Below are 13,771 nucleotides of genomic sequence, written 5' to 3' on the forward strand. Positions count from 1 at the left end.
TAACCACTCAAGAATTGCTTAGCGTAAATTACCGTAATTTCCTTAAGGCTGCCTTGTTTCGTCTTGTTTCGTGCCCCGTGTTCCAGTGACAGGTGCTTGGCGACGCCATTTGACTCGTTGGCGGAGGCTCCAGCGAATGAAGAACACCCACTGCCTGGCACAACTGAATCCAGACCTCCCTGGCTCCAAATACCTCGTCCAGCATCCGTAGCTCCAATGCTCTGAGACAACAGGTTCCTGAGAGTTTTTCCATAATGCTGCCAGTCTCCATTGCTGTTCCTTGTCTCCGAATGTTTGCGTTGCACTCGGACGAGACTCTGCTCTAAATTGCGCCAGTCCAACCACCACCTTCCCAAACCCCCCCTAATTATCAAATGGACAACGCCGAGTTTTATCACCTACTCCCCGTGATCCCTCCGCAGCCGCAGCATTTCTACCCCGGAAAACCTCCAGTTCCGGCGCCGTATCCGTATCCATGGGACAGTCAGGAGAGCGAAGCGCCCAATCGCATCGCGCATACTCTCACGGCGTGTTGCAGATGCCGGCAGGTGAGCGGATCCAGGTCTCAAAACCTTCTATACGATGCTGATTGGAGATTGTTTAGAGGAAGACGAGATGTGACCCCACCCTCCCGCGGTGTCTACCCTGCGAACGGTCTGGCTCGACGTGCGAGTACTATGACAGCACCAAGGGGAAGAGGATCAACCGCTCCTACGTTGTCAACCTCCAAAAGAGGGTGCGCCAGCTCGAGGCCGACCTATCCCAGTACACGGATGAGGAGAGCGACTACCCACACAGCTATGACGACATGGTTCGTCCCGGCGGAATGGTCCGCCTGGGCGAGACGGGCGAGAGCGCCCGCTATCTCGGGCCCAGCAGCGGCATCGCCATGACACGACTGCTTATGGAGGAAGCCAAGAGGTACACCGAGTCTCAGAGGATAGCCGATCTGATCCCCGAACTGCGAGCCCGGAGGATTGACAGGAGGGACCGCATGCAGAGCATAGTGACAGGAGGAAGTATCAGCGGTCCTTCCAGCAGGAAAAGGAGCTTTCCTGCAAACAGCGTTATTCCCGCGCCATCCCTGCCTAGCAGGGAGACTGTTGACGGCCTAGTGCGCATTTTCAACGAGAGAGGTACGGCTCATTGACCCTATTGTCAGCACTCTGCAGCAAGTGGGAACATGCTAACCACAACGACAGTCCAGGTCTTTACACCCATCCTGCACGAAAAGGTATTCCGAGAGGACTTGGAAGCCGTGTTCGCTGGCGACAAGGACCCGTATAGACATTTTATCGTGAACATGGTAGTTGCGATCAGTCTGCAGAAGATGGACGGGTATCCGGGCCTCGCTGCGAGCTACTATCTCAGCGCCATGCAACACTTTGAGGACGTGGTGCGCCCCAAGGATCTCAAAACGCTACAATGTCTGTGTCTTATCGGCCAGTACTCGCTTCTGACGCCTACAAGGACCGCAACATATTACATAATTGGGCTCGCAGTAAGGATATGCCAGCAGCTCGGCCTAGGGGACGAGCGAACCATCGCAGTGGGCTCGCCGGACCCCCAGACTCTTGACATGAGGCGGAGGTTGAGCTGGATTGTCACCACGCAGGAGTTTGGCCTTTCGCATATTATGGGGCGTCCGAACGGGTTCGCAAAGAGCGATGACCTTATGAACGTTGAGTTCTTTGAGGCCGTTGCGGACGGGGACATCACCCCTGAAGGCATTCACCCGGGCCGCCCCTGCGAGCGGAAGGCGGTTGCTATTTACTTCTGCAAGATGAGGCTACTGCAGGCAGAAATCCGCCGGATGCTCTACGAAAAGAGCCGACCGGGGCCGACGCACGAGAGTCATCCGTGGTTCGCTCAAGTGGAGCAGAAACTCAAGGATTGGCTTGAAGATTGCCCCGAACAGCCTCCATGGTGCAAGCCCTGGTAGGTTTAGCCCAAGAGTGATCCTGCTCCGATTCTGTAGCTGACCACACTCGCAGGTTTACTGGTCGATATCACAACATGATCATTTCCATCTATCGGCCTTCCCCTCAGGTGCCACGGCCGACTAGCCAGGCCGCAGCGAAATGCTTTGTGGGGTCGCGGTACATCATCGGCTTGACGTCTCGGCAGGTACAGCAGGGTGCAGTAGATGTCACTTGGGTGTTCCTGCTGACCATCTACTCGGCTCTGAATGCCCTTCTCTGGTCCATTTCCTATCCCGAGGTCAGGGCAGAGCATCCACAGACTGAAGTAGAGGATCTTGCAAGGACGGCTTTAGAGACCATCACGAACTGTTCCGATCGGTGGCCTGGATCATCCTCTGCGATTCAACTATACACCGTATTTGCCAACGCCTGCCTACAGAGCTATCAGGTCAAAGAGGAAACCCCGTCGCCTGTTTCAAGCAGTCAGCTCGACACTCCAGTATCGTACGCTGACCCCTTATCACCCGAATCCGACATGTCGGGAAGCACGCATACACAAGCGCAGTCACAGGTGGCATCGTCATTGTTCAACAGGTCGCCCTTTGGATATGTTTTCGAAGCGACACCAGAGCTCCCTGCTGAGTATGGCTTCGACGGTGGCCATATCCAGAATCAGCCCACTTTCCGTTCAAATTCCATTTTCATGAGCCCGTCATCAGATTCGAATGGCCGCAGGCTATCCAATCTTGCGCCCGACTCTTCCCAGTCACACGAGGGTTCCGCACCTGAGCGCCTCGGAACCACCCCGCCTCCTCCGATGATGATGCACCGGAACAACCCGTCACCCGCCCCGCCTGCTACCCCCATATCAGTAGCCTCCTTGCCCACACCGCCAGAATCACTTGCTCCGCCGCCCTCCGTTCGTGGTACCAACACCACACCATCCCCGAGGCTGACCCCGGCCACACAGACAGCCACTCCAAACCCAACACCCACTCTGCGGCCCGTCAGTCCGGCTGCGCCGTCTCAACATCCCAGCCCAGCAGCGCGGCCAATTGTAATGGTAAAGCAAGAACCTTTAACCTTTCCACCCGAGTTCAAACGGCTCCCACAGCACTACCACCAACAACAACAGCAGCAGCAATCATGCATACCCCTTCCTCGAACTACTCAGAGAACGGCGGCACCAACGTCAACACCTCCAGCCTTCACCATACCGCCCCCGCCTCACCAGCGACCACTCCCGTCAGCAGCCTCAGCGGCAACGGTGACTGTAACCGACTGGTTCAACCCCCCACCGCCCTTCATCTCACCGCATGCTTTTTCGGGTGGCGGAGCCGGAGCCGGAGCCAGGATGACGGCCCCCCCCCCGCCCTCGTTCCTCTCCCCCTGGGACGTGGACGCGGCAGCCCCAAATCCCTTCATTGGCCTCGGCTTGGGCGGGAACGAGACCGGGACCGGCAGCCAGCCACCATCCGCACAAACACAAACCCAGACTCAAACCCAAGGGCATGCACAGGGACAGGCACAGGGCCAAGGACAGGGACAGGGACAGGGGGGTTGGAATATCCCCTGGCAAGCACAATCACAGCAGCAGCAACAACAACATCATCCGGGTGGGAATGGTGGCAGTGGGTTTGGCGTGTATAACGGGTTTGGATTCCCCCCGTCGTCAGCGTCGGCGTCAGCGTCGTCTGCTGCTGCCCTCGCGGACTTTGGTGGCGGTGGCGGTCTGTTGGGCCAGCGACATGGCAGTCTCAGCCATGAACAGCAGCTGGAGCTGATGGATGTCCTGGAGACGGAGGGCATGCAGGATATTGAAGGGTTCTTGAGCATGGGTATGGGTGTGGGCGGGATTGGTATGGAGATGGAACTGCCAGTGGGGAACTTGAATGGTAACAGTGGTGGTGGTGGTGGGGGGTATACAGGTTAGGCCGTTAGGGTGGGTAGGGGAGGTAAGGTAGGGTAGGTTGGGTAAGGTGCGGTGGGTAGGGTAAGCTGGATAAGGTAGTTTTGGCGGCGCGGTTTCGGTAGGTACAGTACTATACCCCATTTTTTCTTTCTCAGGGGTGGTGTGGTGTATGGTGCGTTTCCGGGGTTGGCTTGGCTTTATCCGTAACGAGGTACAAGACGAGTATGACGCTATACCTTGCACTTCGGAGTTGCAATTGTTTTTCTCTTACGGCTTGTCTTATGCTGCTGGAACTTGGGGCGGGAGCATATACCGGTTGGACTGGCATGGCCTGGCCTGGTTCAGATTATAGTATCACAACACTGCTGCGATTTGGGGTGGGTGTTCACTGGTTGGATGGCTGGCTGGTGTTTCGGATGGGTTTGCAAAGGAGAACTGAATGACACTGGAATGGAATGGATACCTAAGGTATGGTGTTGGTTTTGGTTGTGAGGGGGCATGATTGGTTGGATCGATGGACATGGGGTTGCTGGTTGATGTTGATGTTGATGATCCCCCCTTGTTTAATTTTCCCCCCTTTTTTGGGGTGCGACCCCGCCCAGTTTGTTTTGACTTGAATGTTTGAGGTTATGAGTTACGTATAGAAACGCCTCTTTGGCGACATGTGCGGAGACCTTTTCATGAAAGGTATCGTTCTGGCTAGGAGGTAGCTCTCTCGGGGAGCGGTTCTGGCTCCTCCGGTATCTGCAGCGTGGTAGATCAGCAACAGGGCCACCCGACCAGACAGAGCAAGTGAATAGGGGCTACCGTACGAATAATACATGTATGCATCCTGTATCGGTGCGATATATCAGACTGATGTTGTTTAACTCTGGACACTGAAGTATGTGCTGCATGTACAGTACATGCAAGTACAACCCATGTCCCCAATTCGCCGTTCTTGATCACCTTCTCAGGAGAGTTACGCCTACCGAGTCGTTTTGTGACATGGTGTGTCCTAGTAGTAGGATGGCTGTTGACATGAGGATTCTTGGACTCGCTGCAAAGTGCCAGTGCCACCCGGCCACCGTAATTCTCCGTCGGACCTATGCTAGGAACAAATTATAGATAATTTGATCAGACCGCAGCATTCTATTTTCTTTCAATCTCAAGTGTCGGCGGTCCGATGATACTCAGAGTGTCAGTCCCCGCCCTCTGTGTGTTTGGTCCGATGTCACGGTGCGGACGTCTAGTAGCCTCCGCGTCGTATTGCTCTATTCTAGGTCTGCTCAGGTACCTATCTAAGTACTGACTAGAAACGGCTCCATCGGAATGAAAATCCTGGCTTCGTGGAAAGATCCCAAATCCTTAGAATGAGAGGAACTGTAACACTCCCTCCTTAGAGTCTCTGATATCCCTTTTCAGCCTTGAGGTCCTCTCAAGCTCCCTCTTGAAAACGTTCAAACTTCAAAGTCCCCTGCATGAACGGGCAGCACCAAATTGCCGTCTGGTAAAGCCCCTTTCTTAGAGCCCAAAGCCCTCGATGCCGAGCCATTCAGCCAGCTTGCTCGTCTTTTGCTTGAGGGCTGCAGTCTCAACCTTCTTGCCGGTTTCGCCTTGTTTCTTGTAAGCTGGAGTGATGGTGTTGTCCGAGTCAGTGCTCTCACCACCGTCAACCTCCTGCTTGATACCCTGCATGTGAACTTCAACTTTGCCCTCCTCCTTGGCCACTCCATTCCCATCGACCAGCCCGTTCTTCTCACTGCCATAAATCGCCGTCACCTTTCTCATTCCCTTCCCAACCACATAGTCATCGCCGTAATACTCCCTCTTCCAGTCCTCCATCCACTTCCTCAGCCCATCATCCCTCTTCATCCAGTTTTCCAAGTCCCTAAAGATCTCCATCAAGACTTGCCCATCCTGCTTGTTAAGTATCTCCCAATCCGCGACGACCTTGTTCCTGTCTTCACCCTTCTCCATCAGGGTGGTGACCCGTCCCTCTTTGCCCTGCACCTGACCCTTCGAGCTTTTACCCTCCCTCGCCCGTGCCTTCTCCTTCTCCAACACCCACCTGCTCGAAAGAACCTTGAACCACCTCCCATCGAGCACATTCTTCCACACCAACCCTTCCGCATTCCTCAACTCGGCCCTAACAACCAAATCCTCATGGTTCCTCGCCACATCCCAGATCCTATGGTACCCCCTCACCGGCACATGCCTCACCCCAATCCGCTCCGCAAACTCCACCACCTTCCTCGGATCCCACCGCTTACGCCGATCAACATCATACACCGCATAGATCACAAACTCATGCTCCCCCTTGGCATAGCCGTACGGATTTCCCCGGATGCCGGCGCCCACAAGCTCGCCCTGCACGGCAATCGACCCAGACCCATGCTCACCCGCGGCCGCGCCGGCGGGGAGGGAGACGTGCAGCTTGGCAGCGAGGGCGGCGGCCCAGTAGATGTGTTGTGCGGGGGTTGTTGCCTGGGAGATTAGGTGTGGAACGAGGTCGTGCTTGCGGGAGCAGACACCGAAGCGGCCCAGTTGCTGCACGGCGTGTTGCAGTAAGGGATGGGTGAGGATGGATGCAGGGCTGAGGGCCGGTAGGGTGGGGAGGTGAGAGTAGGATGGGTTGGTGGGCAGGAGGAAGTAGACTGTCATGCTGGCGCCGTCGAGCTTGACGGATTCTTGGAAGAGGTAGGTGCGGTATTTGGGTTTGAGGAAGAGGTTGGGGCAGTTTTGCACGCGCTCCATGTCCGGTTTGAGGATGAAGTGGGGGTATTTGGGGAAGGTGGTCACGGTGAGTTGCTGCTGCTGGGTGTTGTCATTGCTGCTGGCGGTGCCCTCGGTGCCTGTGCCCTTGAGCTCCAACTCCAAGTGGGGTGGGATACCGAGTCCGAACTTGTCGTCGGGGCTTTCCCACTTCATGACATCAAGGCCGTTCCTGAAATCGAGGGTGCGGAGGTAGTTCAGGAACTGCTCGTCCGTGTGGGTTCTGGATCGTTCCCAGCGGAGTTCAAAGACCTTGTCTTCGATGTGTGGAAACTCCCGGAGAGCAAAGACGTGGCCCTGAGAGACGACCTGCTTGCCCTGGTGGTCTCTCCATGTCGACATGCCCACGCGATATCCCTCTACGCCGTCATATGTACTCAACTCGCCAATCTCAGCAAAAAGGCGCTCGAATTTGGCGAATCTGCCGTGCGCCGGGACAAAACAGTCTGCTTCCAGAAAGACGATCCAGTCGCCCTCGACGATTCCCTTTGTTCTCTTGACAACCACTTTCCAGCCGTCAATGGTGATGAGATCGTAGTTGCTGTTAAGATAGGTCGAGGAGGTAACACGGCGCACCGTGACCAAGCGGCGTTGAACGTTCTGGGGACCGTCTTTTTTCGCTGGAGACTCAACTTCTTGAGCCTTGGTGCCATTGGTGGGCAAGGAGCTCGAGGCTGCCTTGGTGGCTGGAGAGTCAACTTCTTGTGCCTTCGTGGGCAAGGAGGGCAAAGTTGCGTTGCTGGCCATGATGGCTTCCTCGAGCCAGCTCCGAAGATCGGGCTTATTGAACTGGATGGTCGGAGCTGAGCGACCCATTTTAACTACTCTCGGACCGTCTCCCGGGCGCGGTGATGGACAAGTCCTAGGAACTGTTGTGCGTGAGTCTGCCGTGCCAAGTAAGGTATGTTATTCGTGTGAACACTTACACCGACTGCTTCAGATAGCTGAAGACGCGATGGATATGAGACGCGATGGGTAGTGTTTCAAACGAAAGATGAAAAGTGAGTTGACGCGATGGTCTCCAAGATTAGAAGCACCTGCAGCTTCAAGTATGGAGCTTGGTAGAGTGTAAAGGCACCACACTAAACGGTAGCTCCCTGTTGGGAGTGAGGGAAGAAATACTTCCAGGCTCCAGGTTTGAGGGGAACAAAGAATTGGTGGGCAATGGGTCACGGTACCCTAAAAAGGAAGAGAGACTTTCTATCCTGCTTATCGTCCGAAGATCGGGGGGATGAGATAGGCGATAACAGATCTGGTGTTCTTGCTTGTGAACTATTGATTACCATGGATAACGCGAAAACACACATGTGCAAGAAGTGTCAACTCCGAGTGAGCGGGTGATAGGCCCTGGAGCTCATACTCTTTGTCTTATAGCCCCAAAAAGATTGGCAAAGATGGGATGGTCCAAGGGCACTGGAAGGATATGATGGGCAGCAGACTCGTGGGCTTCTGATCAGGCAGGTAAGATGGGCTGGTCCTGTTGAAGAGAATATGAACGGCTTTTCACTTGCTCCTTTTCCCCTTGCCCCTTTTTTTTTCGTCCCATCCGTTCTTGCCTTCAACCCCTCCCCAACTCCATTTATCCTCTTCCCCCCCTTCTTTATTGGGGAAAGGAAGCAACATACCTAGACAGAGCAAGAATCGAGAATCCGAGGACGTTGATATCTCATTATGCCTGGCCGGACTCGTATTCAGTTGAGGCAGGAACTGCATTGCCGTCTCTAGTCTATGCTATTGTCCCACCTGATCGAGAACTGAACAATACTTTCAAATTACAGGGGCATTGCGAACTGAGCAACCAGCAAAGTGATATCTCCTGCCGCAATCGAGGCAATGACAAAAGTCCAGACTCTACTTCACAGTCTTTGCCCCATCAGACGGCTTTTCCAGCGCTATCTCAACCCACAACGGCACATGATCACTCAAACCCCTTTCCTGCGGCGTATCCAGTATCCCCGTATTCAAAACCCTCCCCTCCTCCCAAAGCGCCTTGGACACCAGGATCAGATCCACCCTGTCACAGCTGCTCCCCCACTCCCTCGTCCTGGGATAATAAGTATACCTCCTCTCACCACCATGCATCGCCCTAAACACATCCACCGCATCCAGACACCTCTCCCGCTCCTCCTCCCTTCCCAATTTCCCCTCCCCCTCCCTATCCCCTTTTTGCTCCACCTCCACATAAGCCTCCGCACGCCTATTATCCTCCCCCCCAAAGAACTTCCTATTAAAATCCGCCCGATTGACACAATGCTGCCTCGGAAAACTCCTCAAACCCGGCCACCCATCCCTCCACCCCCTCGCAACATTCACATCCCCCGCCACCACCACCCTAAACCCCTTTTCCTCCAGCTCCAGACACTCATCCCTTAGCCTGGTATGAAACGCCAGCTTATGGTCATGCCGCGTACCTATGACGGCGCCTGTCATCGGGTCGCGGTAGGGGGCTGACGTGCCGTTGACGGCGTACAGGTTGATCAGCGCCAGCGGCTTTGGCTTCCCTTCAGGTTCTTGACCTCCATTCGGGATGCCACTACTGGAGGTAGTAGTGGTGGTGGTATGATCCGTCGGACTCAGCTCAACGACACTAACCCTTCCTTCCAAATCCCACTCCACCCCTCTCACACACGCCACCTGCTCCCTAGCAAAATCCTTGCGCAGGATAGTCGCAACACCATAGAGCCGCCCGCCAAACCCCCGCGCGTTGTACCGGTCCCGCGGGAGCACGGCGTCCACCTGGTAGGCTCGACAATCATCATCATCAGGAGTCGTCGTCGTCGTCGTATTGTTGCCTCCATTCTCGGTAGGCAGCGGGGTATTGAGCGCCGAGAGCAAAGCAGACATGGCCTTGGAGGCATTGGCTGGTGCAATCTTGAGTTCCTGCAGGAAGAGGACCTCGGGCCAGTTGTGTCGGGCGAGGAATGCGCGGAGGCTACTGCTTGTGCTTGCGTTGGCCTCGTTTGGTCCTGCAGCCGAGGTTGTTTTTCTGGGTTGCTTTGGCTTGGTGTCTTGTCGGGAGGAGGGTTTGAAGAAGGAGGTTATTTTGTGAGACGAGGATGAAAAAGAGGAAGGGAGGTAGGGCTCGATGCCATTGATGTTCCAGGAGAAGATGCGTATTGATCGCGGACCTGGAATGCGCATCGGGTCCGGATTCGATCCGGCCGCGGGGAGATGCAGCTTTCTGCGTTTTGTAGGCGGTGGACTTATCCCACGATCCATTTGTTCAGGCATGAGTGAGGGCAGATTTGGCTTCTGAAGTTCTTGTTCAGATGGCTTCTCCAATCCAAGTGAACTTCCAAATGTTAATTTGGAGTTTGCTGTGACGTCACCCGATGAGCTTCGGGTGCTGTCTTATACATCTCTAGTAAGTCCATTCATAACTACCCCTAAGCAATGTGTGTGGTCTGATGCTGTGAAATTACTCAAGCAATATGAAGTGAATCAATTGGGATTGCTAGACTAAGATATTCTCAACATAGGCTCTGACATTCTCGTGATTCATTCCACTTGAGTCTCTTCTATCTAAGGTACTAATTCTTGAGTTGACCGTGATACACTGATACTGGAGCAGTAACAAGTAGGTTGCTATCCTCCTGTTTACATACAGTCTGGTCCCAACCATCGCCCTGCAGAACAACACCCGGAATCTTCAGGCATTCTGCCTTCCAAATCACCCAGTTCCACCCGGTCCATTTATTCTGCCCAAGTCAGCCTCCTGTGATATCCCGGTGCAAAGCCACTGCTAAATCCATCGGTCGAACCTCGCCATCTTGCGTGGAAATACGATTCTGTCTTGGCGAAAGTTCTCAGGGCCTTCAAACAAGATCTGTAAGGGAAGAAGCCCATATCACCTCAAAGCAAAGCCAAGAGAGAAGGCCTCCATCGAGAATCTGACAAGTGACTTGCACACTCTCATTGCCAAGCTGAATGCTCTTCCTGCAACTGTTGTGATTTGTCCAAGCCATACATGGTATCATAACAGCTGGCTCCTGATTACTTATTGCCCCAAGGGCCCAAAGTCCAAACCAGTATCCGCGCAACCTCTGCCTTGCTGGTCAGATCCTAACCCAAAACCCAACACAAACCCAACCCCCCTACCACTACTCGTATAGCACACAGCCTAATTGACCGTGACCCTTCCATCCAATTACCCACGCCCCCTGATTGCTTAGGCAGCCTCTAACACTGCGCAACCCTCTCCCCGGTCGGAAAAGCAACCTCATACTGCAGCAACAGCTTCACGCTCTTGCCAGCATTGAGCACCACGTCCCAAGACACCTCGCCGGCCTTCTTCAGCACGGCCGTCGCCTTACCCCAGTCCTTGTCCGTGTCCTTGCCCGGCACGCCCGTAGCGACGGGCTTGCCCGAGGCCAAGGTAGAGGACAAGCCCGGCGGGTGGAGCACCTCGACCCGCAGCTTCTCGTCCTCGGACACGGGCACCTGGTCCAGCACCGTGATGGTCACGGGCTTGCCGGCCGCCGCGCGCGTGTTGACCAGCGTCACGCTCCGCGTATAGACCGAGTTCTCGCCCTTGGAGAACACGCCCGTGGTGCTGCGCGTGACGTCGGGCTTCGGGTACGCCACCTTGATGGCCGGGTCCACGCCCAGCGGCATGTTGAAGCTGTCGCCTGCGCTGCAGCGGGGGAGGGTGGAGCGGCCCATGAAGGTGCCGTCCAGCGTGAGTCCCGTGGGGCCACGGAGGAGGGTGAGCTTGCTCGTGTTGCGAAGGCGCGCCTTGAGGTACGCCGCCGGCTTGTATTTGGCCACGACGGTGCGGGAGAAGACAACGTTGGCGAACGAGATGCGCGCGACGCGCTGCTTAGATGCTGTCGAGCTCGGCTTGAGCGTCTTGAGGTTGGGCACGTCGTAGGTTGCCGTCAGGCCGGTCTCCTCGAAGGAGGATTCCTGGAACGCTACCTCGGGTGTAGGCTCGAGCATCGTCTGGCCGTCGTTTTCCTCATCGTCTTCGTCCTCTCCGGCGGGTTCGGATTCGTAGTTCGCCCTGAGCTGTTCACCGGAGACGCCGCTGGCTCTGGATTTCTTGACCGCCGTGGACATGGACGGCGGGGCTGGTTTCGCTGCTTCTGCTGCCTCGTCAGTACGTGCGTTTGCCGCGAGTCCAGCAAAGAGACCTCCGGAACGCGCCCTGTCTGCGTTGCTCGTGTTGCCGCCAAACAGACTCCCGCCAGTTCCTACGTTTGCATTGCTTGTGCTACTGCCAAACAAGGCTCCGGCGGGTGCCGTGTTCGCATTGCTTACACGGCTCCCAAACAAGCCACTGCCAGAAGACGTGTTCGCATTGCTAGAGCTGTTGCCAAACAAGCCCCCAGCAGATGGCACGTTTACATTGCTCGCGGCGCCCCCATGCAAAGTCCCAAAGAGAGAGGGTTGAGGGTTCGTACTCTGCATTTGGACTTGTTGCTGGCCGAATAAGCCGCCGCCACCAACAACGTTACTGAATCCGATATTGGAGGAATGTTGCTGGCCGAAGCCGGGGTTACCAAATCCGGTATTAGAGCCCAGCAGGGCGCCTTGCTGTGCTTGCTGTGCTTGCGGTGCTTGCTGTGCTTGCGGTGCTTGCGGTGCCATCTGCCGTTGCATACTTTGCTGCAGCAGCATTATTGGTGCAGAGGTCATATTCATCGAAAGCTTACTCAACATCTGCTGTTGAGTCTGGTTGAACTGAGGGTCATAATATTGCAAAAGCGAGTTGCCGACCCCGAACAGAGCCGCCCGGGGCTTCTGCAGACCCAGGGCATTCTGTGCGGCATTGTAGACCTCTTTCTGATTTCGTTCCTCTCGACTGTGAACAATGTCAACTCCGTCCCATGGTGCCCCCCGGCCTACCAGCTTGAGACGCCAGGGCACCAGACTCGGGACGTCATCCTGCAAGCCCGAGAAGGTAGCTTGCGACGTGCTTAGAATCACCTTGCTGTTGGACCACGTCTCTGAGGTCATATTGGTCAGCTGCGCGTCGAAGCAGAGCGTAGCCGTGTTTGTCGTGGTGGACAGGGCTAAATCATAACTAGGTGACCAGAAAGCCGACGAAGTCACGTAAGACAACGACAGGTCGCAAGTCAAGGTGGCGCCGTCGTCGGCCGGGCTGCTGCAATCCTTTTCGGAGATCATCTTTACATCGGCGAGGCTGGCGATGGAGCTCCGACGAGATGAACCTGGGGTGAAGTTGGTGGCATCGAGAGTGATGCGAACACTGTAGCAGCAGCGGGGCCAGAACTGCTCGCGTTCTCTGCGGATGCGGGTCTTCTCCTTGCGCCGTTCCTCCTCGCGGCGCCGCTGCTTCTCCTTCAGCTTGGACTTGGCCCTCTGGACCTTGGCCTTTGCTTTTGCAGCTTTTTCTTCCTCCTTCGCCTCGAGCTTCTCCAGACGCCGCTCCTCACGTTGCAGCTTACTGATCTCCTTCGCCAGCTCGCGATCGCGGGCAGTGCCATGCATGTGGTCCAGGAAGACCTTCTCGCGCTCGGTGCGGTAGATTTCTAGGCAGCCCTCAATGTCAACGCCACGCTTTTTGTCCAGGGACTTGCCGTAGGCATCAAGCAGCTTCAGCCGGGTCTCGGCGCTAGCGATCACCTCCTTGGCCTTCTTTTGCTCGTCAGTCAGGGCCACCAACTTGTCCCGAACATCTTCCAGCGCCGAATTGACCCTGTCCTCGTCGTCGTCATCCTCTTCAGATTCGTCCTTGTCAGAGTCCGAGTCCGAATCAGGATAGATCTCTTCAAAGATGTCCCGGTTCGGCAGAAGCTCGACGGTGATATCAGTGATGATAGCCGAGCCTGTTCCCTCGACCTTGATGGAGTGCTCATCAGCAGTGGGGGTTACTCCAATGACGGTAATCTCGTTTGCACCTGGCTGATGACGGTATTAGCACCGGAAGGCTAGGGAGGGGGGATAGGCTTACCTTCAGGGCAATGTCTTTGATCTCACGGACAATCTGGGCTCGGGTGGGGAAAAGAGTGACAGAACGGGTGGGCAGATCGCGGACGTGAAACTCTTGCTTCTGAGGGCCGTCCATTGTCCTTGCAATGGATTCTTGGTGGGCACAAGAGGATGCGGGGGCAGGGAGAGGTGCAATATGTTACCAACCAAGGCTGCTTGGTTAGAGGGGAGGTTGATGGAGAGCGAGCAGGAAGGAGCAGAAAAGGTAGCAAGCACAGATATACTTATA

The 13,771-nt window shown here is 55.5% G+C and overlaps 4 protein-coding genes across 4 annotated transcripts; 1 reads left to right on the forward strand and 3 right to left on the reverse strand.

Annotated features, from left to right (window-relative positions):
- Window positions 1-374: 374 nt before the first annotated feature.
- On the forward strand, window positions 375-3,783 carry N656DRAFT_684071 (uncharacterized protein; the record flags this gene model as incomplete). The annotated part of the gene is made up of 4 exons (XM_064810602.1): window positions 375-548; window positions 605-1,136; window positions 1,203-1,938; window positions 1,995-3,783. Coding segments are annotated over 4 exons (3,231 nt in total), but the record flags the coding sequence as incomplete, so codon positions are not given.
- Window positions 3,784-5,868: 2,085 nt separating this feature from the next.
- Window positions 5,869-7,335, reverse strand: N656DRAFT_709131 (DNA ligase/mRNA capping enzyme; the record flags this gene model as incomplete). Its single annotated transcript, XM_064811567.1, has 2 exons — window positions 5,869-6,646; window positions 6,719-7,335. Coding segments are annotated over 2 exons (1,395 nt in total), but the record flags the coding sequence as incomplete, so codon positions are not given.
- Window positions 7,336-8,359: 1,024 nt separating this feature from the next.
- Window positions 8,360-9,838, reverse strand: N656DRAFT_730943 (DNase I-like protein). Its single transcript, XM_064812637.1, has 2 exons — window positions 8,764-9,838; window positions 8,360-8,733 (listed from the first exon to the last, which is right to left on the reverse strand). The coding sequence occupies exons 1-2, from the start codon at window positions 9,817-9,819 to the stop codon at window positions 8,440-8,442; spliced, it is 1,350 nt and encodes a 449-aa protein (XP_064670205.1). The 5' UTR covers window positions 9,820-9,838; the 3' UTR covers window positions 8,360-8,439.
- Window positions 9,839-10,767: 929 nt separating this feature from the next.
- Window positions 10,768-13,618, reverse strand: N656DRAFT_789322 (uncharacterized protein; the record flags this gene model as incomplete). Its single annotated transcript, XM_064816776.1, has 5 exons — window positions 10,768-11,672; window positions 11,769-11,989; window positions 12,134-12,195; window positions 12,307-13,455; window positions 13,505-13,618. The coding sequence occupies 5 exons, from the start codon at window positions 13,616-13,618 to the stop codon at window positions 10,768-10,770; spliced, it is 2,451 nt and encodes an 816-aa protein (XP_064670206.1).
- Between the last annotated feature and the right edge of the window lie 153 nt (window positions 13,619-13,771).

The sequence above is a fragment of the Canariomyces notabilis genome (genome assembly GCF_033297395.1).
Source record: "Canariomyces notabilis strain CBS 508.74 unplaced genomic scaffold N656scaffold_10, whole genome shotgun sequence".
Taxonomy (NCBI): Eukaryota; Fungi; Ascomycota; class Sordariomycetes; order Sordariales; family Chaetomiaceae; genus Canariomyces; species Canariomyces notabilis.

Coding starts and splice junctions, on each gene's coding strand:
- N656DRAFT_730943 (XM_064812637.1), bottom strand. CDS start 9,819: ATGCCTGAACAAATGGATCGTGGGATAAGTCCACCGCCTACAAAACGC. Junction 8,734..8,763: donor GTGCGGAGGCTTATGTGGAG/GTGGAGCAAAAA, acceptor AGGGAGGGGGAG/GGGAAATTGGGAAGGGAGGA.